The 21140-nt window shown below is 43.0% G+C and overlaps 1 protein-coding gene across 2 annotated transcripts in view; it reads left to right on the forward strand.

Moving 5' to 3' along the window:
- The first annotated feature begins 11717 nt into the window (after positions 1-11717).
- DGKK (diacylglycerol kinase kappa) overlaps positions 11718-21140 on the forward strand; it is a 177893-nt gene continuing 168470 nt past the window's right edge. For both annotated transcript variants that reach the window (XM_087859607.1, XM_045786755.2), the window contains exon 1: positions 11718-12439. In XM_087859607.1, the coding sequence (XP_087715733.1) occupies positions 11828-12439 (612 nt within the window). In that variant the 5' untranslated portion in view covers positions 11718-11827. The remainder of the gene's footprint in view (positions 12440-21140) is intronic.

A 21140-nucleotide genomic window follows, 5' to 3' on the forward strand; every position in this document is an offset into this window, starting at 1 on the left:
AATGGCTGATATAATGTGTCCTTCTATCATTTCTAGAGACCCTGACACAATTTGTAGTGAAACTATCCTCCCCAGAACTTGATTGATTTGGAAAGTATTCACTTGGAGGATTCAATGGTAATGAACTACAGATGAGTATCTACCTCCCAAGGCTGTTGGGGACATTAAATGAAATAATATATGGAAAGTGTTTAGCATGGACCCTGGCTTATAGTAATCAATCCATAAATGGAACCTGTTGTTATCATTGCTGTTGTTGCTGGTGGTGGTGGTTAAATTATGGTTTCCTTATTATGGTAATTGTGTTCTTGTCAATGTTAGGTTTTCCCTGAGTTAGTTTTGTCACAACAGCAATTATAGTGAGGGGAGACAAGTGAGTTGATAGCAGTCCTGGACGATAACCTGAGAAACAGTGAATCAAGAGATCAATGAAATGCACCATCCATCCCTCTACACAAACTTAGGAATCATCAGTGATATCTCCCTCTTTGTCTCTGCCCCTCACTTTCAATCTACCACCAACCTCTATTTATTTCTTCATGTAACTATCCATTGACTGTCTACCTAACTGTTCTCCCAACTTCTCTTATTCCTCCCTGATGGTCTATTCTTCACAAAAAGGTCAGTGTAATCTTCTTAACATGTAAATCATGACATCCCATTGACCGTGACAATTTAAACACATGCATTTACCTCCACTACTTTGGCAAACCTCACTAAAATGATCATTTTCAGGAGAGATGATGATAACAATACAATTTTTGAAGCTAGAAAATAGAAATACAAGGGTAACTGACTTAGCAGACCTGGGGAAATTGAATCCCAAAACGGGCAGTGGGAAAAGTTGATAAGCAAAACAATTCACAACAAAGAACTTCCAAAGGTTCAGCAATTGGTGGTACCAGTACTTCTGGAAGTGGAGGTGAAATTGAGGCTGAAAAGGAGAATATGCTTAAAATTTTATTAACCAGTTAGATCCCAATATCCCATCTCCAGCTTCGCACAATTGGGTGATTATCTCTGCCCTCCTTCCCATCAGAATATGTGAGGTTTATTCTCTGGAGAGAGTAAAAAGAAAGGTCTCTGGATTGGGGAAACATTAAACACAGTTGAGGCAGAGGTACTATATGAAAAACAGAAGAATTAAGAAGTTTACCTATTGATTGTTGAGACTCCTAGCCCCTTACCCCTCTTGTCAGAATTCTGGCAATCAGATTTAACAGCCTCCAGGCAGGGTATTGGAATATTCTTCTTTGGTAATACAAAAAAAAAAAAACACCAAAAAGACTTAAAGATATTTGCATAACAGGTTGTTCAATGAAATAAGCCAACCAGATCATCTTGTAGTAAAGCCCTGTTGTAGTAGACAAACCCTAAAGTGATCCTCAACAAGTCACACCTCCTGGTGTTCATGCCTTTGTGTGATTCTCTCCCCTGGAATGTTGTTGGGACCTGTGACTTGCTTCTAACCAACAGAATATAGCAAAGGTAATGGGATATACTCCCATGATCAAGTTATATTATATAAGGTTCTGCCCTAGCGGACTGGAGCCAGGGTCTCTTCTTGTGGGTTTGATGAAATAAGAAGCCATGCTGAAGAATCCCACATGGCAAGGAACTGCCAGTACCTTTAAGGAACAGTGGGTGGCCTCTGGCCAACAGCTCTAGCAAAAAACCAGGGCCCTCAGTCATATGGCCGCAAAAGTATAAATCTTGCCAAAAACCTGAATGGGCTTGAAGCGAATGATTCCCCAGTCAAATCCTCAGATAAGAATGCATCCTAAACAACACCTTGATTCATCCTGTGCAGAAGGCCCAGCTATGCCAAGCTTGAACTCCTGATGCATAGAAACTATGAGATAATCGATGTGTGATGTTTTAAGTCACAAACTTTGTGGTAATTTGTTACAGAGCAATAGAAAACTAGTGTCTCACTAAGCACTCTGATTTTCTAAACAGCTTTTTAGGAACCTACTTATAAACATGAGCAGATAGCCAAGGATGAGGAGGTATCTGAGGAAAGCCCATAATATCAAAGATAGAGATCTAAACAAACAAATAAACCAAAAACTTAAAAGAAACAGAGAGATGAAAAATAACCATTAATATCAAAGAGATTAGAGAAGATATTGCATCCTCTAAACAAGAAAAAGGTGATATTTTTTTAAAATAGGAGACCTAAAGAAGACAAAATTACTCTTAAAAATTCTTTGAAATTCTTATCAGAAAGAGTTGTGTAATAAAGAATTTGTCTGGTCTTCATCCCAGGCTCCAGGGATGGAGCTTCTACACCCTTGGAATTTCTTGAGTGATAGAATTGTCTTTGCTATTCATGACAGGCCCCTGGAACCATGTTTGAATTTATGCTACTGAAGTGATTCATGGTGGGCTCCTAGGTAGTTTCAGGGTGGGGGCTGGCCATGCTGAAAAGACTGGAAAGACTAACCATGAGTGTTAGGGCTTTGAGCCAGGTGGTATCAGCTCGACTTTATCTCTGAGGAGAAGGAGGGAGGTGGAGATTGAGTTCAAACACATGGTCAATGATTCGATCATGTCTAATAATAAAGCCACACATATACAAAAAGAAATCTCTGGACACCAAGGCTCAGGTGAGCTTCCTGGATGGTGAATGTGGTGATGTACCAGGAAAGTGCATCCTGACTCCATTGGTGGGGGCGGGGGGCTGGTAGGACATGGAAGCTCCACATTTGATAACCTCCCAGAACTCACTCTACAGATCTCTTCATTTGGCTAGGCTAGTCTTGATTTGCAGCCTTTGTAATGAAAGTGTAATAGGAAGCATAGAACTTTCCTGAGTTCTATCAGTCCTTTTAGAGACTAACAAAACCTGAGGGAGTCATGGGAACCTCTGAATTTGTAGCCAGTAGGGAAGAAATGTGAGTGTCTCGGAGACCCCTGAATTTGTGGCTGGCATCTGAAATGAGGGCAATCTTTTTGGGAACTATGCACTTAACCAGTGAGGTTTATGCTAACTCCAGGTAGTTAGTGTCAGAATTGCATTGCAGTATTGCAAAAGGGTTGGAAGATAAAACTGAAGAAATATCTCAGGAAGAGAGCAAACAGATAAACAGACAAAGCAAAGGGAAATAGAAGATAAAATATAAGTAAATTACAGGATCAGTCCAGGAAGTCCAACATAAGAATAATATGAGTTCTGGGGGGTGGAGGGGAAGGTAAAAAAAAAAAAAACTGGAGAGAATAAGATGAAATAAATAATTCAAGAAAACTTCCCAGGATTAAAAGACAGTTCTAAGATTTAAGGAGCCCACAGAACGCCCAGTACAATGGAAGAAAATAGACATGCACCAGGGTGTATCAATGTGACATTGCACACATAAGGGCAAAACAAAGAACCTAACAACTTCTAGAGAAGAAAAATTTTTAAAAGTAACTTACAAGAGATCAGGAATCAAAATAGTTTCAGTCTTCTCAAAAGTTAGGAGCCAAAAGCCAATGAAGAAATGTCTTCAAAATTATTAGAGATATGGCAGGATGAGAGCAGTGCCACAGATCAAAAGAACAATTAGGCCATGCCAAAGCAATTCAGAAGGATGTCTCCCAGAAGATGAAATTGATAGAAGAGCCAATGCTTTCAATGCTATCAATCTTCACACAGTGAGAGAAGAGTTAGTCAGTTGGGGAAGAGGTTATAGATGAAGTAATGTTAAGTATATAGAAAAATAGGAAATTGAATAAATAAGATAATTATCAGCTCCATTAAAAACACAGATGTGCAAGAAAGGAAAAGTAATCATAGTATGCTATAACTCAACTGTGAATAGGATTTCACATAATATAATAATAATATAAACACTGAATATTGATGTAATCAAAATTACAACATAATTGTACTGGCAGAGTGGTAAAATGGGAAGTTTGTGTTTGTGTGTACATGGGGCCTAATGGTGATAAGGAGCTAAACTCTTCTCTTCCATAGAATACTCAGTCTGAAAATTATAAATTGGCTTTATAAGCATGCTATTGAGCTAAAGGAGTTCAAAGCAGCTGCCTCTGGTGACCTGATAATGGGGGGGTGACAGCTGTCATAAATAACTATTTGTTTCTTTAAACTGCATATAAAGTTAAAAAAAATTAGAAAATAAAAACTGCTTTTAAAAGAAAATTTAAATCAGATCATGTCACCAAATTGCTTAAAACTCCTAGTGGTTTACCACTGCAATTAGAATCAAATCCTAACTCTCCCCTGACTTATATGGCTCATCATGATCTGAATCCTGGCTATTTCTACTTCGCCTCCTACTTCTCCCCCACCCGTGCCTCTCCGCATTTCTAGGCTCCAGCCACTGGTCTACTTTCTCTTCTTCATACATAACAACCTTGTCCCCATCTCAAAGACTTTGTGCTTGCTGTTCTCTCTGCCTGGAATCACTCTCCGCAGATCTTCACATGGTTTAATCCTTCTTTTCGTTCAGGACTCAGCTGAAAGCTGCCTCTATGGAGATGTCTTCCACAATCAGACAAACCCAAATTGGGGGACAGTTCTGAAAGTAACTTACCCGTACACTTTAAAAGTGTCAATGTCAAGAAAAACAGATAGAAGCTGGGGACTATTCTAGTTTAAAGGAGACTAAAGAGGCAAGAACAACTAAATGCAATCTATGTTTTAACCCTCTATATTTTTAAAAAGTTATACGGAGCATTATTGGGACAATTGGAGAAATTTCAATACGTGTTGTATATTAGATAATATTAATGTATCATTGTTAAACCTCCTGAGTGTGATAATTATATTGTGTATATACAAGAATGCTTTTGTTCTTATGACAGAGATGCTAAAGTGCTTATGGGTGGAGTGTCGTGATGTCTGCAACTAACTTTCAAATGTTTCAGCCAGAGAAAGAGAGAGAAAGAGAGAGAGAAGAGTTATAGATATCAAGCAAATGTGGCAAAATGTTAACAGTTGGTTAATATTAATGAAGAATATATGTGTTCACTGTATTATTCTTGCAACTTTTCTGTAGGATTGAAAACTTTCCCAAAAAAAGTCGGTGGGAAAAAAAATACTGAACTTTCAGTAGGTTTGTTGATAGTAGTGTTGATGAAGTAATTGCAAACTATTTTGGATATGTTACAGGATTAAAGAGATGAATAAATATATTGACCAAAGTAGTCCTCTGGGCAGTTTCTATCACATCATCCTGTTTTGTTTTCTTCTTCACATTTCTCATTGTCTAAAACATTATTTTGTTTATGTATTCATTTGTTTAATGTCTGTATTTCTCCCAGCTCCTATCCCATAAATGCTATTTGAGTAGAGATGGTGTCTGTCTTACTTACTGGTGAATTCCCAGCATTCAAACAAGGGCCTAGCACATAGTAGATGTTCAATAATTACTTGTGGAATGAATGAATGAAACAATCCCAAGAAACCTTAGGTAGAAACAATGATCAGGCAGCTGCAATTTTGCTCCTAGGGTCAAGTTAAGGCTCGGAAGCCCAGTTGGGAAAGGGCCTTGTTATTGCAGAGACCTGTGAAGCTCAGAGAAAAAAAGGAGAGAGAAGTCAGCCTCATTCTGGCATATGGAGTGTGGTTAAAGGGAATAAGACCTAACAGAAATGGCAGTGACCCCCAAAGATTACAACTAGATATTAGGGACTTAAAACTAAAAGGTGAATGATGACAGGGAGGTCCTGGAAAGGACTGTTTAATGCTTTAATCTCCATACAAGACAAGTGACACCTGTCTGGGCAAGTCCCTTCAATTGTGTAAAGACTCTTCCTTGAAATTCCTTCCTATCACAGAGCCAAAGAACTGTACGGTTAGAGCTAAATCTCAGTAAGGGAGGAGAAACAGGGGAAGAATAAAGGGGTCTCTGAGAACACAGTAAGTGATTCTTCAGGGGAAAGGAAAGTTACCTTCCTCCCCAACTCTTCTCATCACAGCAATTCTGCCCACCAACCTCTTTCTTTTTTTTTTTTTTAATTTCCTTTCCCTACCTGTTTCTCCCTCATCCATCATTCCCCTGCTCCCTATCCCACTTGGGGTTAGTGCCAGAAAGAAGTGTTTGTGGAGACTGGCGAGGTAGTAAAGTAATTTTGTGCAACAACGATTCTTACTAAAATAATCCTTTTGTGCTTCTGAATAAGGACACACACACACACACACACACACATTCAAATATTGAGAATGAGCATTGCAGTTGTCTGCCCGCTTCCATTATTGACATCACACCATGAGGGTTCTAAGACAGAATTTTTTTCAGTCTTTCTAAACACCATCACCTCAGGAATCCCATCAGCTCTACACACTCTCCTACCTCCACCCTACCCCCTCCCACACACCTGTGACCTGTCACACCACATTCACTTCTTTCTCTGTGGCCTTAAAGCAATCTGTTTTCTCTTATTAATCCCAGCTCAGTTTAGATACTTGGCAGTTCAAACTGGATGGCTGTTTCTCATCAACTTTCCCCCATATCTAAGCCATAGTAAGTCAAAGATTCTGCAAAGATCCATTTTCTTATCCTTCCTCAAATTGTCCTCAATCTCTTAATCTGCTTTCAGGTCTACAACCATCTCACTCCAGCCTGCCTAAGAACTTTCTCTCATCTCCTCCATTCCACTGTTCATTCATCATCAGTTAGAATTTCAAATTAGGAATTGCATTAGCATGTTGAGTCCATGGAAGCCAAATGACCCATTATGGACTGAATCCAAATGTATAGGCAGGTGGTTAAGCAGGTTGGGCCAGCAGCCTTGGCAATGCAGACCCAAAACTAGAGGTTGCAGCAAAAATCAAGAAAAAATCATGATTTCACAAATGAGCCTGAATTAACTGGATACCAGCTCAAGGGGGACAACGTAGATTTGTAGATGATTCTAGAACCTAGTATATCATCAAGGAAAATTTTTCTCACCTGTTGGTTCTACCATGTCACCCCCATACTCAAACAATCTTCATTGGCTCTCGATTACCTTTAAAATCAAATGTTCAAACCCTTCAGTCTGGCATTCGAAGCCTTCTACATCTCCCCTTCTTTTTACCACTTACTCTGCTCTCACTTTCTCTCTCATCAATCCTTGGTATGATCTGTCTACCTCAATCAGCCTGGCATATTCTCACTACCAGGTTGCAATTCTTGCTCCTCTACTTCTTTGTAATGTCTTTTCACTTCCTCTTTGCAGATTCACATGAACTGCGTCATTTAAGACCCATTTCAAGATATACCCCCTTCTAAGAAGCTTTACCTGATCCACTCACAGTATCACTGATGTTTTGTGCTAAAACAGACTTTAAAGCTCACTGATCAAGTTAAACTTCACCCCCCCCCCATTTTTCAGATGAGAAAACTTAAGGCCCCAAAATATTAAGTGATTTGTATAGGTCTGTGAGTTTAGCGGTAGCAACTTAATCTCAAGCCAGATTTCCTGACTCCCTTTGCAATTTCCTTTCCACATTGTTACACTTTGTCCCCATGATCCCAACCCCACACACAAGTGCAGTGTGGTGTCGTGATCATAAACTAACATCTGTGTTTGGATTGTTTTTCACCTGTATTTGGTTTGTCTCAACCACCAAGTTCTAATAATTCTTGAGGGAAGGGATTGTGTCTAGTATTTCTGCCCTCTCTTCTCCTTCCCCATGGCACCTAAAAGGGCTGTATATACCTCAGATGGGCAGTAAATACATCTTAACCGTGGAGTGCTGCACTTCAAGAAAATATAAAAAACAAAACCAATAAAATGAGTACACCCAGGGTGGATTATTATATCACATACATATTCAAAAAGGTTCCTTTAAACAGGGACCTCCTATAGTGAACTTGGTTACAGATCATTAACTACCATCCAGAGAGAGAGAGAACAAGAGCTGAGAAAACTCGAGGTAAAAATGTAAGAATCACTGCTCCTCTTACAGGCTTGAGAAACAGAAGTGCATTAAGACAGACTTCCCACTTTGCAATAGAGAGGGTTTACACAGCCCCTGTCTTGCAACCCCCAACTCAGTCCTAGCTCTGGTCTCTCTGGGCGGGGAGTTGAGTGACACAAGTTCTAAATGTCCGTTCCACCATTAATTATCTCTGTGACCTAAGACGTATCACTTAATCTCACTGGACTTGTGTTTTCTCATCTGTAAAAGGTTGGGGGGTGGGAGTGTGGGATGGAAGTCCAGACTTGCTTTGCCTCACACATTTATTGTGAGGCTGAAGTGAGATAATATATGTGAAAGTGCTTTAAAAATCAAAAGGCATTATATGAATGCAAGGTATTAACTTTTTAACTCCCAGTCCTGTATCGATTAAATCGTAGGAGACTAGAGCAAGCAAAGGATAACAGGTTTGCGTGTTAATCCCATCTAAATTAATTGTCAGACTCCGCTACCTTCTCTGTAAATGCTGTTCTTCATCCCATCTTTTTATTTTATTTGGTAGAATATTATAAAGGTTGCTATTTTGGCTTTGCACATTGCCAAAGTGGCAAGAATGGGGGAGGTTGGCAACAACTAAAACTCAGGAGAAGCGCCTATTTCTTTCCTAAATTGCTCTAAAGGGGGACAGGGAGGGAAATTGAAGCTGTTGGTCAAGGCAAAAAACGGCTTCCACTCTAGCTTTGCAGTGTCACTCTCTCATTCAATGAATGAAAAGAAAATGGAAAAAAAAGGAGAAATAAAAGCTTTAATTTTGTCACATTTCTCAAGTTTTCTCACCTTTACCTCTCCAGAATTCCTAGTACGCCTGAAATCAAAGGATCTCTGTGCTGGCTTGGATGAGCTTTATTTTGGGTGGAATCAGGACAAATGTGAGGCAGGGGGATGAGGTAGCACCTTACGCATTCAAAAAGTTGAGCCCACTCTTCTGGTCTATCCTTCATCTAGCCCAGTTGGGTAACTTATGTAATATGCCCTAAAGTCCCACGTTAGGGACCATGTCTGCCCTGGGACTTCCAGAACCATGTCCACTCAAACCTCTGTGGAAATGGTCATCGTTCTTATTCTTATGCAGCTCTTCGCCTTTATATCAGTATTGTTCAATTAGAAAAGAGCCTCTTAAGAGATCATCAATCATTTGAAATATCAAATACTGCTAAAAAGCAATGCAGGGGAAAAAAGACACCCTAACTGGTAACCTGCAATGAATCACCCACTTAACAGACATCTCCTGAATCCTTACTAGAACCTCAGCCCCGGGTTAGGTTTTGAGTAAAACACACAAGCATCTCAGTAAAGCTTTCTCTGTTAAGAGACTAGCAGACTATGGGGGAGAGGAAGGTATAGATAAGATATAGCAATGGTGTTGCCCCAAGTCAGACACCAATGAACTCTAACCACCCCCCCATGGTGGTGTTGGGCTGAGGAGAGACTAAAAAGCAAAACAAAACCTTACTATAACAGAAAGCAATAAGGCAGTTTGTGATGTACTGAGAAATGTCTTAAAAAATTAAATTAATCATAATTAAACCCAGGCAGTATATAACCCACCCTAATGGCGCAAAACCCATGCACAAACAGCTATTTAAGCATTCACCCTCAAACTGACCTTGCAGCAAGAGTTTACATCATAAATTTTGGACTCCTTGTGATTAAGTATAAAATTATAGACAAGAGTATCAATGAACATACATAAAGCAATAGCTCCAACTTGTCCCCTGGTGGTGTCCTGCTTGATGACACCCGATCTATCCCAAACCCCACCCTATTGCTCTCTAACCCAAGAGGCCATCCTGATCAGTGACTCTTCTACCTTGTAATTATATGCCAGGGTTTGGTGAAAAGAAGATTTAAATGTGAGATATTGGCCCCTTCTAAGGACAGAGATTTCACCAAAGTCTGAAAGCCTGAGACGTGAGCTCCAAGTATACTGGCTGGTCAGATCTGACATCTGCACGTTTCAGTCCTGAACTCAGGGTTAAAAGCAGCTTGGCTGCTTACATGTGGGATGAAGAGAAGAGAAAAAGCCCAAGGAGGGTGAAAAAGATGGACTCTTTGTGTGTATTTACTGGAAGGAGGCCTGCCATCAGTGAGAGACTTGATAGGGCTCGCCTCCCCTGGGTTTCCCCAGCCCCAGAGGTTAGGGATGGTCCTGGCACTAGTTCAGTAACTGCCAAGGAGTGTAACCCCTTCTCCAGAAGGGTGGGCTTAGGCTGTGATGCAGCAGTGAGGATCTGGGAAATGCAGATCTCATCAGAGATTCTGGTCTTTGGAGGTGGGGGGGGGGGCTAGGTGAGACTGTCTTCTGCTGTATTATTTACTAATGGGACGTGGTGTAGGGAACAGAAAAATGTGGCAGGTTCTAGAAAATTCTGGGTGGGTCAGTGTCATTTGGCAAAAGAAGAGGGATTAGTGGAGGATATGGTCTGGGAGGAGAGGGTGAGAGGAGGGGCTGCAGAAGGAGGGCTGCCATCCACAACTGCAGTATTATGTGTGTCAGAGATAAATTCACTTGTCATATTTCAAATTAGGTTTATAGGTACTTCCCCCATCCTCACACAGCAGTGGCTTAACGGGTGGTCTTCTCAATTTTTAATTGCAGTTTTGCAGTATATTGGCGTCTGAAGTCTAGGTCTGACTGAGATGATGGTTTGTATGTATGTGTACGTGACTAACAGTCGAGAGATCTGAAGTCTCCCGATGAGGTGGGAAGGGTGCTGCGGCAGGGACCGGCTGTACTCTTCTCAAGAGAATCTTCCATCCTAACGTCAGAGTGCTATTGAGGTATCAGGAGGTGAAAAAGGTGTGGGTGGTGCAGTGAATTTCCCCCAGCCCAAGATACACACACACGCGCGCGCGCGCACACACACACACACACACACCCATTAACAAGTTCAGTAAAAAGTCCTGCTGATGCCTGGGAAGTCCAGCTAAAAGCAAAAGGCAGTCTCCCATGGCCAGGGCGAGCCGGGCGGACTCCCGAACCGCCGCGGAGACCAGGGCAGCCTTCTCTCCAGAGCGCGCAGCCTAGCCGCCGCTTCCATGGGAAACTCTTGCCTTGCTCTAGGGGCTGTATCTGCGCGCTGCGGAAAGCCAGGGCTCCAGCCCTTTCTCATTACACACCTTTCCCGAAGCACCCCAAGCCCCGTACTCAACGGCAAAACCCTCAGATCCGGCGAAGCTCAAAAATGCAAAAACTGAGGCGGGGGCGCAAATTGTACTTCAATCCAGAGGACTGAACACACGCACGCGCACGCGCGCGCACATACCCCAACGCCGTACCGCTTAATTTCTTTCCCCGGGTTAGAAAAGAGGATTACTTGCCCACTGAGTCTTGGAGATGGGGGGGCAGGAGGTTGGTCCGAAGCTAGGCTCACCTGCTGCTGAGGTGAGAGAGCAGACACAGAATGCAAGCTGTGAGGAGCCGCAGCTCACAGCTGAGTGGTTGGGGGGTTGCAAAGACCCTCAAGTTCTCCAGGTTTTTTGTTGTTGTTGTTGTTGTTGTTTTTGCATTCATGTCACCAAAGGGTTAAACGGCTGGGCTCCAACAGCCCCCCCCCCGGCGCTCCATTCCCCCCTCCCCTTTTTTTGTCTCCCCCCCCTCCCCTCCCGCACGTCGCTAGGAGGTCATCAAGCGCTCTGTCCAGTCCGCGTTCGCAAGCCCCTCTGCTTCCCGCCCATCGGGCCCGTGGCTGCTTACGAAGAGGTGTGCGCTCACCGAGGGGCGTGTTCCAGCACTGGGAGACGCTGAGCGCCCCTGGCTTAGACCTCAGAGCGGAGCCAGCCATGGAGCGGGGCGGGGGAAAGTTTGGCACCCTGCAAGAGGTAGTCGAACAGGAGTGGGCGGGGCGCCCGAGGGTACTTTAGCCCTCCAAGCTCAGGGGCGCAAGCTGCCCAGACCTGAGGCGGTGTGCAGCCATGGACCGCGGAGCTGCCGCGGCCCAGGGCACTGCCCCGCCTCAGGATGGAGAGCAGCCCGTGGAGTCTCCAGAGCCGCCGCCGCCGTGGCCGCCGCCGCCGTCGCCGCCGCGGGCTCCTGAGCTGCTCCACGCGCCTTCACCAGAACCGGCACCGCAGTTCAGTCCAGAGCCTGCTCCAGGACCCCGTCCGAAGGCGACACCAGAACCAGCCACAGAACTCGACACAGAAACGGTCCCACAACCAGATACAGAACCGGCCCCAGAGCCGGCTTCAGAACCAGCCACAGATCTCGACAAAGAACCGATCTCAGAACCAGCCACGGAACCGGCCCCCGAGCCGGTTCCGGAACCAGCCACAGAACCAGCCACAGAACCAGCCACAGAACCGGCCCCCGAGCCGGTGCCAGTACCAGCCACAGAACCGGCCCCCGAGCCGGCCCCAGAACCAGCCCCAGAACCAGCCATAGAGTCCTGCCCTGAGCCGGCTCCAAAGTCCCATACGGAGCCGAGCCCAGCACCACGTCTATTGCAGTGTCCGGTGGTGGCTCCGGAGAGGGGTCTAAAGACCTCATCATCGCCCCGAACACCAGTGCCGTTCTCCGGTATAAAGGTAAGAAAAAGACCCCCTGGGGCGTGTGGGGGAAAAGAAGCAAAAAGAGGCCAGATGGCTATCAAGCTCCTGGGACTCTGGGTACCCTAAGCATCCCATTTGGCTGCCACCGACTGGCAAAGATGCGCGGAGAGATGCGGGGATGGAGGAGCCCGGGGGAGTGGGAAATGGTTGGGAGGCGGGAAGCAACATGTGGAAGAGAGAGTGGGCTGTTGGGGCTAGAAACAGGGTGACTGCACAGGTTGGGAGTGGGAGCAGTTTTCCCCATGGGGAGAAGTGGCAGAGCAGGGAGTGCCTGTATCTTGAAAAAGAGGAGGAAGACGTCCCCGGGGAGCGCAAGAGACCTCGAGAAGTATTTGGGGCAGGCCCTGGGGACACGGGGATGGGACTGAGTGGTGGGGATGGGGAGTGGGACACACCTCTTAGCCATGGTCACTGCCGCAGAGGCCCAAGCTGCGGAGCCGCAGCCTTCAGCTTGGCCCCCTCCCTGACACTGGGGAGGGGGTCATCAGCGGGGACGCAACTGGCAGCGCTCCAAGGAGGTGCCCGGCGCCTCTGTCGGCTGCTGGGAGCTGGTACTCCGGGTGGGGACGAGGGGATGGGCGGCGCCCACGCGCAGTGCAGGGGAAGGGCAGGGTTCGCTGGGGAGGAGGGGGAGAGCATGCGTGTGTCGAAGCCACCATTCCATCTGTCTGCAGGATTTCCCGGCAGGTAGGTGCAAACACTGTGACAGGATGATGGGCCGCGTCAAGAGCGGGAGACTGACATCCCGCACCGGGGCCAGTCGGAATGGTGCAGGAGTCCGGGTTTAGAGACTCCAAAATAGGAGTTGGTATTTGAGAGCGTGTGAAAGGAAATCCTCGTCTCTTCCAGTCTTCAGAGATGCCTTCCTAAATGTTGCGCTTTGCCTGGAGAAGACAGTCGAGGATCCTGGCGCACCCGCCCAGGGGGGAGGTGGGAGGAGGGAGGAAGGAGGTTTTCTGTGTTTGCCTTGGACCCCCTGAAACCCCGTTGGTTCTTCAGCAGGAGTCTGTTTGTCTTTCTTGCTTTCTTTCTACTCCCCCTACTCTTCCTTTCCCCTATAAACTTCGTTCCACGAGACTGTGAATACAATGATAATGCATAGATACACCTTGATTTAGCTTCCCCTGCAGAAAAAAAAAACACGAAACAAAACACAGAAATAAACAAACAACACACCACACCAATACCTGCCCATCCTTCTGCCTAGCAGAGCTTAGGGACAGGGCTCTGGAATCCTTCTGCTGCGGACCGCACACTTGTAGAATGTAGGCGAAGGGGGCAGAACTTGGCATCACGAAACGGAAATGCAAGCGCTGGTTGCTCCCTGAGTTATGAGTAGGGAGGCTTGAGTTTGCAAAATAACTGCAATGATAAATGACTGAATAAGAAGAAGCCTAAAGCAAAAAGTTTCACAGGGGAAAAAAGTGCAGAGGTTTAAAAATAAATAAAACAGGACTGTAGGAAACTAAGACAAGTTGTTGTTGTTGTTGTTGTTGTTGTTGTTGTTGTTGTTGTTGTTTTTAATTCAACAAGGGGGCTCTCACCAGGGGGTGTATCTCCCCCTCCCTGCAGCAACCCTTCCCTTCAGTGATCTCAGGAAAGGAAGGGGCAGTGCAGCTAGACACCGGAGATCACCTTAACCTGGTGTGTGCTCTGGTCTTTTTGAAAGAGTTTGCAATGAAGCCAGTGGGAGGGAGCCTGGCAGGGACCACATGAGCTATGGCCTTCTTAAGTGAGATTTGGGGAACATGGCTCAGAAACTGACACCTGGAGAGTTAATTACCAGGATGTCTGGCAAATATATGGCCTCTTTGGCCCCTGGAAGACTGACTGGAGGCCAGGAGCTCCGGGGATGAGCCCTGTGACAGTGGGAAAGCATGTCCCGTGAGCTTGACAGGAAAATGTCTGTTGCCAGACAGATAAGGAGGATCAAGGTAAGGGGAATCAGGTTAGCTTCCTCTACAGAGCGCCCTCTCAGACGTGCTGGCCGGCTGACCAGTAGGCATTTGTCAGCCCTGGCAGGGGACCAGGACCCCCCAAGGTTTGACTTTGCCTTCCGTAGAGTTAATCATTTGTTCAGCCCTTTATCTTTTAGAATGGCGTTAAGAACCCTGACCATCCGCTAAAAGGGCCATGCAGAGGAACCTATCAGTGGTTCTAGATGATTTCTAAGAATGCAAAGGATCTGGGTAAATGCTCAGATTGCTGGGAGCCAAACCCCTTTCCAATACCCTAGGTGTTGCTATGCAATTGCTTTCTTGTGCCTATGGGAACATCTGATCTTCAGTGATAGGACCGTTCTCTGCTGCAACCTCAGGCAAACAGCACCCACAGCCAGCTGACTCGCATCTTAACATTCAAGGCAAACAGGTTGCCATCTTAGCTGGGGAGGTGTTGTACTCAGACACTGCCTCCTTGAGGCAAGCTTGGGGAAACACACACACACACACACACACACACACACACACAATCTCAGATCCTAACAAAATACAGCTCTTATCATACAATGAAATCCTACGTGGCAAGGCACAGTCAGTACCAGTAGCATGAAACTAGCCTGATAAGTCAAAGGAATGAATGAGTAAAACAAAGTGAATGTGACTGCAAGTTTCTCCCAGATAATTTTTGCTGACTGATATTACAGTAAAAAAGAAAAAGAAAAAGAAAAAAATCAACATCTTTCAGTGTGTAGTCTGCTCTCTTTTCAGGTTTCAGAACCTGTTGGTTGTAAATCAATGCCCATCATGAGGGTAGAGACTGAGAAAAGGGGGCTCATATTGTCTTTCCAAATAGATACCAGGATAACACAGTCTTGTGAACCAAACCTGTTTATTTCCTTCCTTTCTAAAATGTTTTGATTTCCAGGAAATGAGCCATGGTCTCCCACCTGGTGGCAGCAAGTGTAAGTAAGGATGTGTGAATTGGTTCTTTAACAATGCTATGACTTGCTTGGGGGGAGTGGGGCTTACATGAAGTGTACTATATTTGATTCCCTCTCCTCACTTATGGTTGAAGAAAAATAGTCCATGTTTTTATTAATTGGGTTTGACTAGCTTCGAAATTATAATCACACCATACAGGTGATTGATGAAAAATCTGAAAAGAAATACACTTGTGTGGCCTTTATTTCTGGAATAGGGGGTGTGTGATAAGAGATCAATTGCCATTTACCATTACACCCCAAACCATAACAGAGCAGTTTTCTGGTATTTTTTGCACACACTTTCTAGCAAAGTTGCAAGCATTTGTTTATATGATATCTGGTAATTCTTGCCCGAATACTTTATCGTTTTACTTATTTCTGAGCTTCGCAAAGGTAGATACTCTCTCTCCTTCTCAGTGCTTAGTACAATTCAGCCCTCCCTGTTTTTGCTCAGTAAACACTTGCTGAAGCTTGAAACCTATCAATTCCATTCCCAGCAAGGACCACGAAGAGACTGCCGCTGTGAAAGAATAAAAATGTGTTCTCATTGATTTCAGAGTGAGAAGTAAATGCTTATTTAAATAGCCTGGATATACAGCTCTTAAGGAAATGCAGTCAATCTCTCCCTTTTCAGAATGGATGTTAGAACCATAATTAAGAAGCAAATTACCAACAATTAAAAAAATGGTTTGGAAAGTATCCTTATCCCCTGCAGTCCCAGCAGCAGCAGACTAATGATGATGTTGTTGGTTTCAGGGGTAATAATTTTTTTTTTCCTAAGTGAACAGAATATCTGCAGTGACTATAAACAGCTTTGGGATTGTAGAATCGAATGTTTAACCTGTTGAAGGTCAGGATGAAATTACTTTCTTTCCTCTTAGGTACTTTCCTCCCTCCTTGTCAGGTTTTGATGAAACCATCTGATTTGTTTGGTATAATCTGAGAGCTCCTGAGCATTTGCAGCAGTATGTTCTAGAAAAGATAATGAGATATTTGGTCAGTTGTCTTTCTTTTCTGAGAAAAGAATTCTTACGTGTTTATTAAAATCTCTGACCGAGGGGTGCCTGGGTGGCACAGCGGTTAAGGCGTCTGCCTTCGGCTCAGGGCGTGATCCCGGCGTTAGGGGATTGAGCCCCACATCAGGCTCCTCTTCTATGAGCCTGTTTCTTCCTCTCCCACTCCCCCTGCTTGTGTTCCCTCTCTCGCTGGCTGTCTCTATCTCTGTCAAATAAATAAATAAAATCTTAAAAAAAAATCTCTGACCGGGGCTTCTGCACATCTGCAGCCCAAAATGAAAGGCTGATCCATTGCCCAAAGTGCTTCCAAGGAAAAGGGGAAAATCCATAGAGAGCAGGAAACCATTCAGGGATATTATAATAAGGATTATATAATCCCTTCTGCTAGTATGGCACTTTACAGTTTGCAGAATGCTTTCCTCTGCATTATTAACTCTTATTCCCCTGACAAAGGCAGCAGGGTGGGAGAAGGCAAAAACTTGGCACCCACTAGGATATAACTATTAATTTATCTAATGTGGATTCTTGAAAAAAATATCCAACATAGGGCTTTCTGTGACATACAGGATCCTCATTTGTCTAAGAACAATCTTTAAGCTGATATTCCCTCAGCCTGGATTTTTTTCAAAGCAGCAATTGTTGTTCCAAGTCTGATGCTCCCAGCGGGGACCATCCTAGAACAGGAGTCTGAGAAGGAAGGATAAGAGGCAGAGGCGCAAGACCCTGAACCTATTACTCCCAAAGAAAACCTTTTTTTGGAAAGAAAATAAATAGAAATTCTGCTAGGGATAGGGTGCCCAACCTCTCCAAAGACTGCTGACTGTAATTCCCTCAGTGGAAAAAAATAATTTTAAGGATTAAAAAAAGAAAGCATCCATTCCTAAAGGGAGATGCCCCACCCTCACCAAAGCAAATAAACCTTATTCTCAAAATAGAAAAACAAATTTACAAATTAAAAAAAAAGGACCAGTGACCCAAGATAAAGAAACTTATGTCTCCCCTAAAAATTATTTTAAGAAAAAAAGAAAGAAATTCTAAAGGGAGATGTTCCTCACCCTCATCAAAACCCATGCAACTTAAGTCCCCAAGAGAAAAATTAAAGAGGGAAAGAGAGAAATCACCTCGAGGTAAACAGTATTTCTAACCTTAAAAAATTCATGAAATTTATAAACTTTATGCGCACCCCACTGCTCATACCCAATCTTTTACAAAAATTATGGGGGCAAAAATAAATCTCCCAAAGGGGAGTGTCACCAAATCTTCCTAACATTATTTCTTCCAATTACATGAAATGTCCAGAATAAGCAAATCCTTAGAGACTGAAAGTTGATTAGTGGTAGCCTGGGGCTTAGGGGAAGAGGGTAGGGGGAAGTGTGGGTGATGACTAAAAGGTACAGGGTTTCTTTGAAAGATGATAAAAATGTTCTGAAATTAGATAGTGGTGATGGTTGCACAACCCTATGAATACGCTAAAAAACACTGACTTTGTACACTTGAAAATGGTGAATTTTGTGGTATGTGAATTATTTCCAAATTTTTAAAAATAAGTAAAAGAAAGAGATCACTCCTCCAACTGCAAGATAATGAACCTACTGTCTTCCCACAAATAAACAAAGGAATAAATGAATGCATAAAGAAAAAAGACATTTTTAAAAAGGAACCAAAAGACAGAGAGATCCTCTTAAGGGCAGGGCCTCCAATCTCACCAAGGAAAATAACCTTTATTCACCCCCCCCCCCGCAATTTTTTCTCTGGGAAAAATAAACAAAAAAGAAATCTTTGTATGGACAGATACTTTCAAAATCATCAAAGTCCATGAAACTTACCAATCCTTCCATCCCAGAAACACACAAATGTTTTAACAAAAAGAAAGAAACATTAAAGGACAGGGTCCCTGATCTTACCAAACACCCTGAATTTTTAATTCCCAGAAAAGGAGAAAAAGAGAAATAAAAGAAATAAATCCCTCCCCTGTCAGCGGACATGCCCCATCCTCACCAAACACATGAACCTTATTCTCAAAGTACATTATTTTTAAGATTTAAAAGAAAATCAATAATGGAAAGGCATGTCTGTTGGTGGAGGGGATAATATCAATGAAATGAAAACAAAATCCTCTTAAAGAGAAGTGCTCCAGCCTCACAGACACATGAACTTTTCTGTCAAGATACAGCAAAAACAAATGCAAATTATTTAAAGAAGAAAAAATAAAAGGAAATCCTTCTAGTGGGAGATGATCTGAATTTATTCAAACCCCAAAGCTTGATTCTTAATATAGGAAATTTAAAAATTGGAAGCATAAATAGAAAGAGAGAGAAACAGAAACAAAACCAAGATGTCCCCAGCCTCAACAGCCCCTTTTTTCTCAAAACAAGAAAATGCATTTAGGATTAGGGAGAAAGAAGGGAAAAATGAAAAGGATATTTTCAAAGAGAAACCTCCTTTTTAGGGAATGAAGATGCCCCAAACTCACCAAAGTCCCTGAACATTTTTCTCGAAACAAAAAAGGGAAGGGAGAGAGCAAAGGGGTGAGAGAAAGGGAGTTGGAAGGGGAGGGAGAGAGGGGGAGGAAAAGAAGAGGGTAGAGAGGAAGGGAAGGAGGGAATGAGAGGCAGAAGAAAATAAGCTAAGGGACAATTTTTAAAAGAAAGTTCTTCTCAGGGAAGGTGCACCAATCCTTTATTGACGATAATGCATATTTTTCCTGATGAGCAATCCACTCTACCTCTCACAAAAAGGAGAAAAAAAAATCCCCCACAAAATCTTTTCAGAACTTCTTCAAGGGGAGATGCACCCAATCTCACCCAAACCCAGGGACCTAATTTATCTTCCAGCCTTCAAGTATTTTTTTAAATGAAATAAAAGAAAAAGAAATTCTTTTATAGAAAGACGCTCTCAATCTCATTTCTTCCAAGTTAATTACTTATTTTAAAGAGAATGAAAGAAAGGAAATCCCCTCTACCCCACCAGGAGGGCCCCCAACCTCACTAAATCCAGTGGCCCTTATAGTTTTGCCGCACAAAACCTGAATTTTTTCTAAATGGAAATCCTCCAAACCTAAGGAGATTTGCTTCCACAACCCCACCAAAAGCAAGGGATCATTTCCCCCAGACATTTTTTTAAAGGAAAATTCCTTCCATCAGAAGAGATGTCTTCAATTTCACTAAAATCAATCTACTTTATTTGTCTCCACATCCATGAGGGAAACAAAGCCAGAAAACAATGGTAAGAGGAAAAGAAATTCTCCTAACCTAAGGCAAGTTGGCCACAATCTCAACAACCTCATTAACTTTATTCCCCTAAGGCTATTTAAAAAAAAAGTGGGGAGAGAAAAGCCTGTCTTTTAAGAAAAAGTGCGCTCTACACCTACCCCACTCTAAAGACTTCCTAGGAAGTGTAATACAAAGAAAAGGTAATATCTTTCTAGAACCGTGCCAATGAACCTTAAATTCAGAACCTGAGGCTGAAGGGTAGTAAATGTTTAATCCCAGGCTGATTTCCCTCTGCCCCAGCTCCAGCCCATTTCTGGTTACCTTCCCCATCAGTCAGTCAGGCTGTGCACTCCGGAATGGCAAACCCTGCCCATGGAAAACAATTAGGAAAGTAAACCTTCTGGGGGAAAATCATACACCACATTTCCAAACCAAACAGAAATTATTTGGGGGATTAGCTGCCTCTTCGTTCCCCTCTAACACTATAGTAACTCAAGAGTTGATGATAAACTCTAAAGCAATGACGCTCTATTAACTTCCAAATTAGACACACACCTACCTAACTGAGAAGGACCCTTAGACAATTCAATAATGGGTTTCTCAAGGTGGTTGTCTAATCATGTGCTCTCTTTAATGTCTGTTCTCTGGAGTTATAAAGTTATAAAATTTGCAAGTCAGATTTATAAGCAGAGACTAAGACTCAATTAATGTTTTCCAACGTTTTTAATTCATTTACTTATTTAAAAATTAAATTGAGTAACTGTTTACATCCTATGTGCTTAGCACTGAAGATTCCACGGTGGGCAAAATCACAGAGATGAGACTTCCTCTAAACAAACTGGTAAACGAGACACCCAATTACCAAACAGATATACAGGGGACAATGATTTGTTTTACTAGATGCTTTGCTGACACATTCACTTAAATATTTGTCTCAGCATACCTCTTCTTAAATAAAAATGTAGTGTAATAAAAGAAAGTATATGTATCTTAATTTCAGAGAAAGTAGGAAATAAAAAATGCTTCCAAAAAGTAAATAAAATTTATGCAGCACCCCACCACTCAAGATTGAGTATCAAGAGATAATGAATATTTTGTTGGTTTTTTTTTTCCATTCATTTTCTTAGAAAGATGCTTATATACATTTATAATCTACAGTAGTTAAGACTTTAAAGGAATGTACAATTGTGTCTCAGGCTCTCCCCTACCCATTACCTCCCCCATTTAATTATTAAATCATGTGCGTTGTTTTACATTGGATTTAGGAAACAACTCTTAATTTTAGCTTAAGTTTATCTAGTCAAATGCCTGCCTGTATGATCTGATTGAACACATGCTGGAAACCTAACTGTTCAGAGATGTATTTGCAATGTAAAGCAATGAGAGTATATACATTTTTACATATACACTTGGCCGTTTGATCTCACCTTTACTAAGTGCACTTTCTTAGACATCCAGATTTCATTTGTCCAACTAGCTTTAGTGATTTGGACCTGAAGCAGGAGACCCAGGAGCAAAATCCACCC

This window comes from Ursus americanus, chromosome X (assembly GCF_024610735.1).
Source record: "Ursus americanus isolate L20-20 chromosome X, mUrsAme1.1.p, whole genome shotgun sequence".
Lineage (NCBI taxonomy): Eukaryota > Metazoa > Chordata > Mammalia > Carnivora > Ursidae > Ursus > Ursus americanus.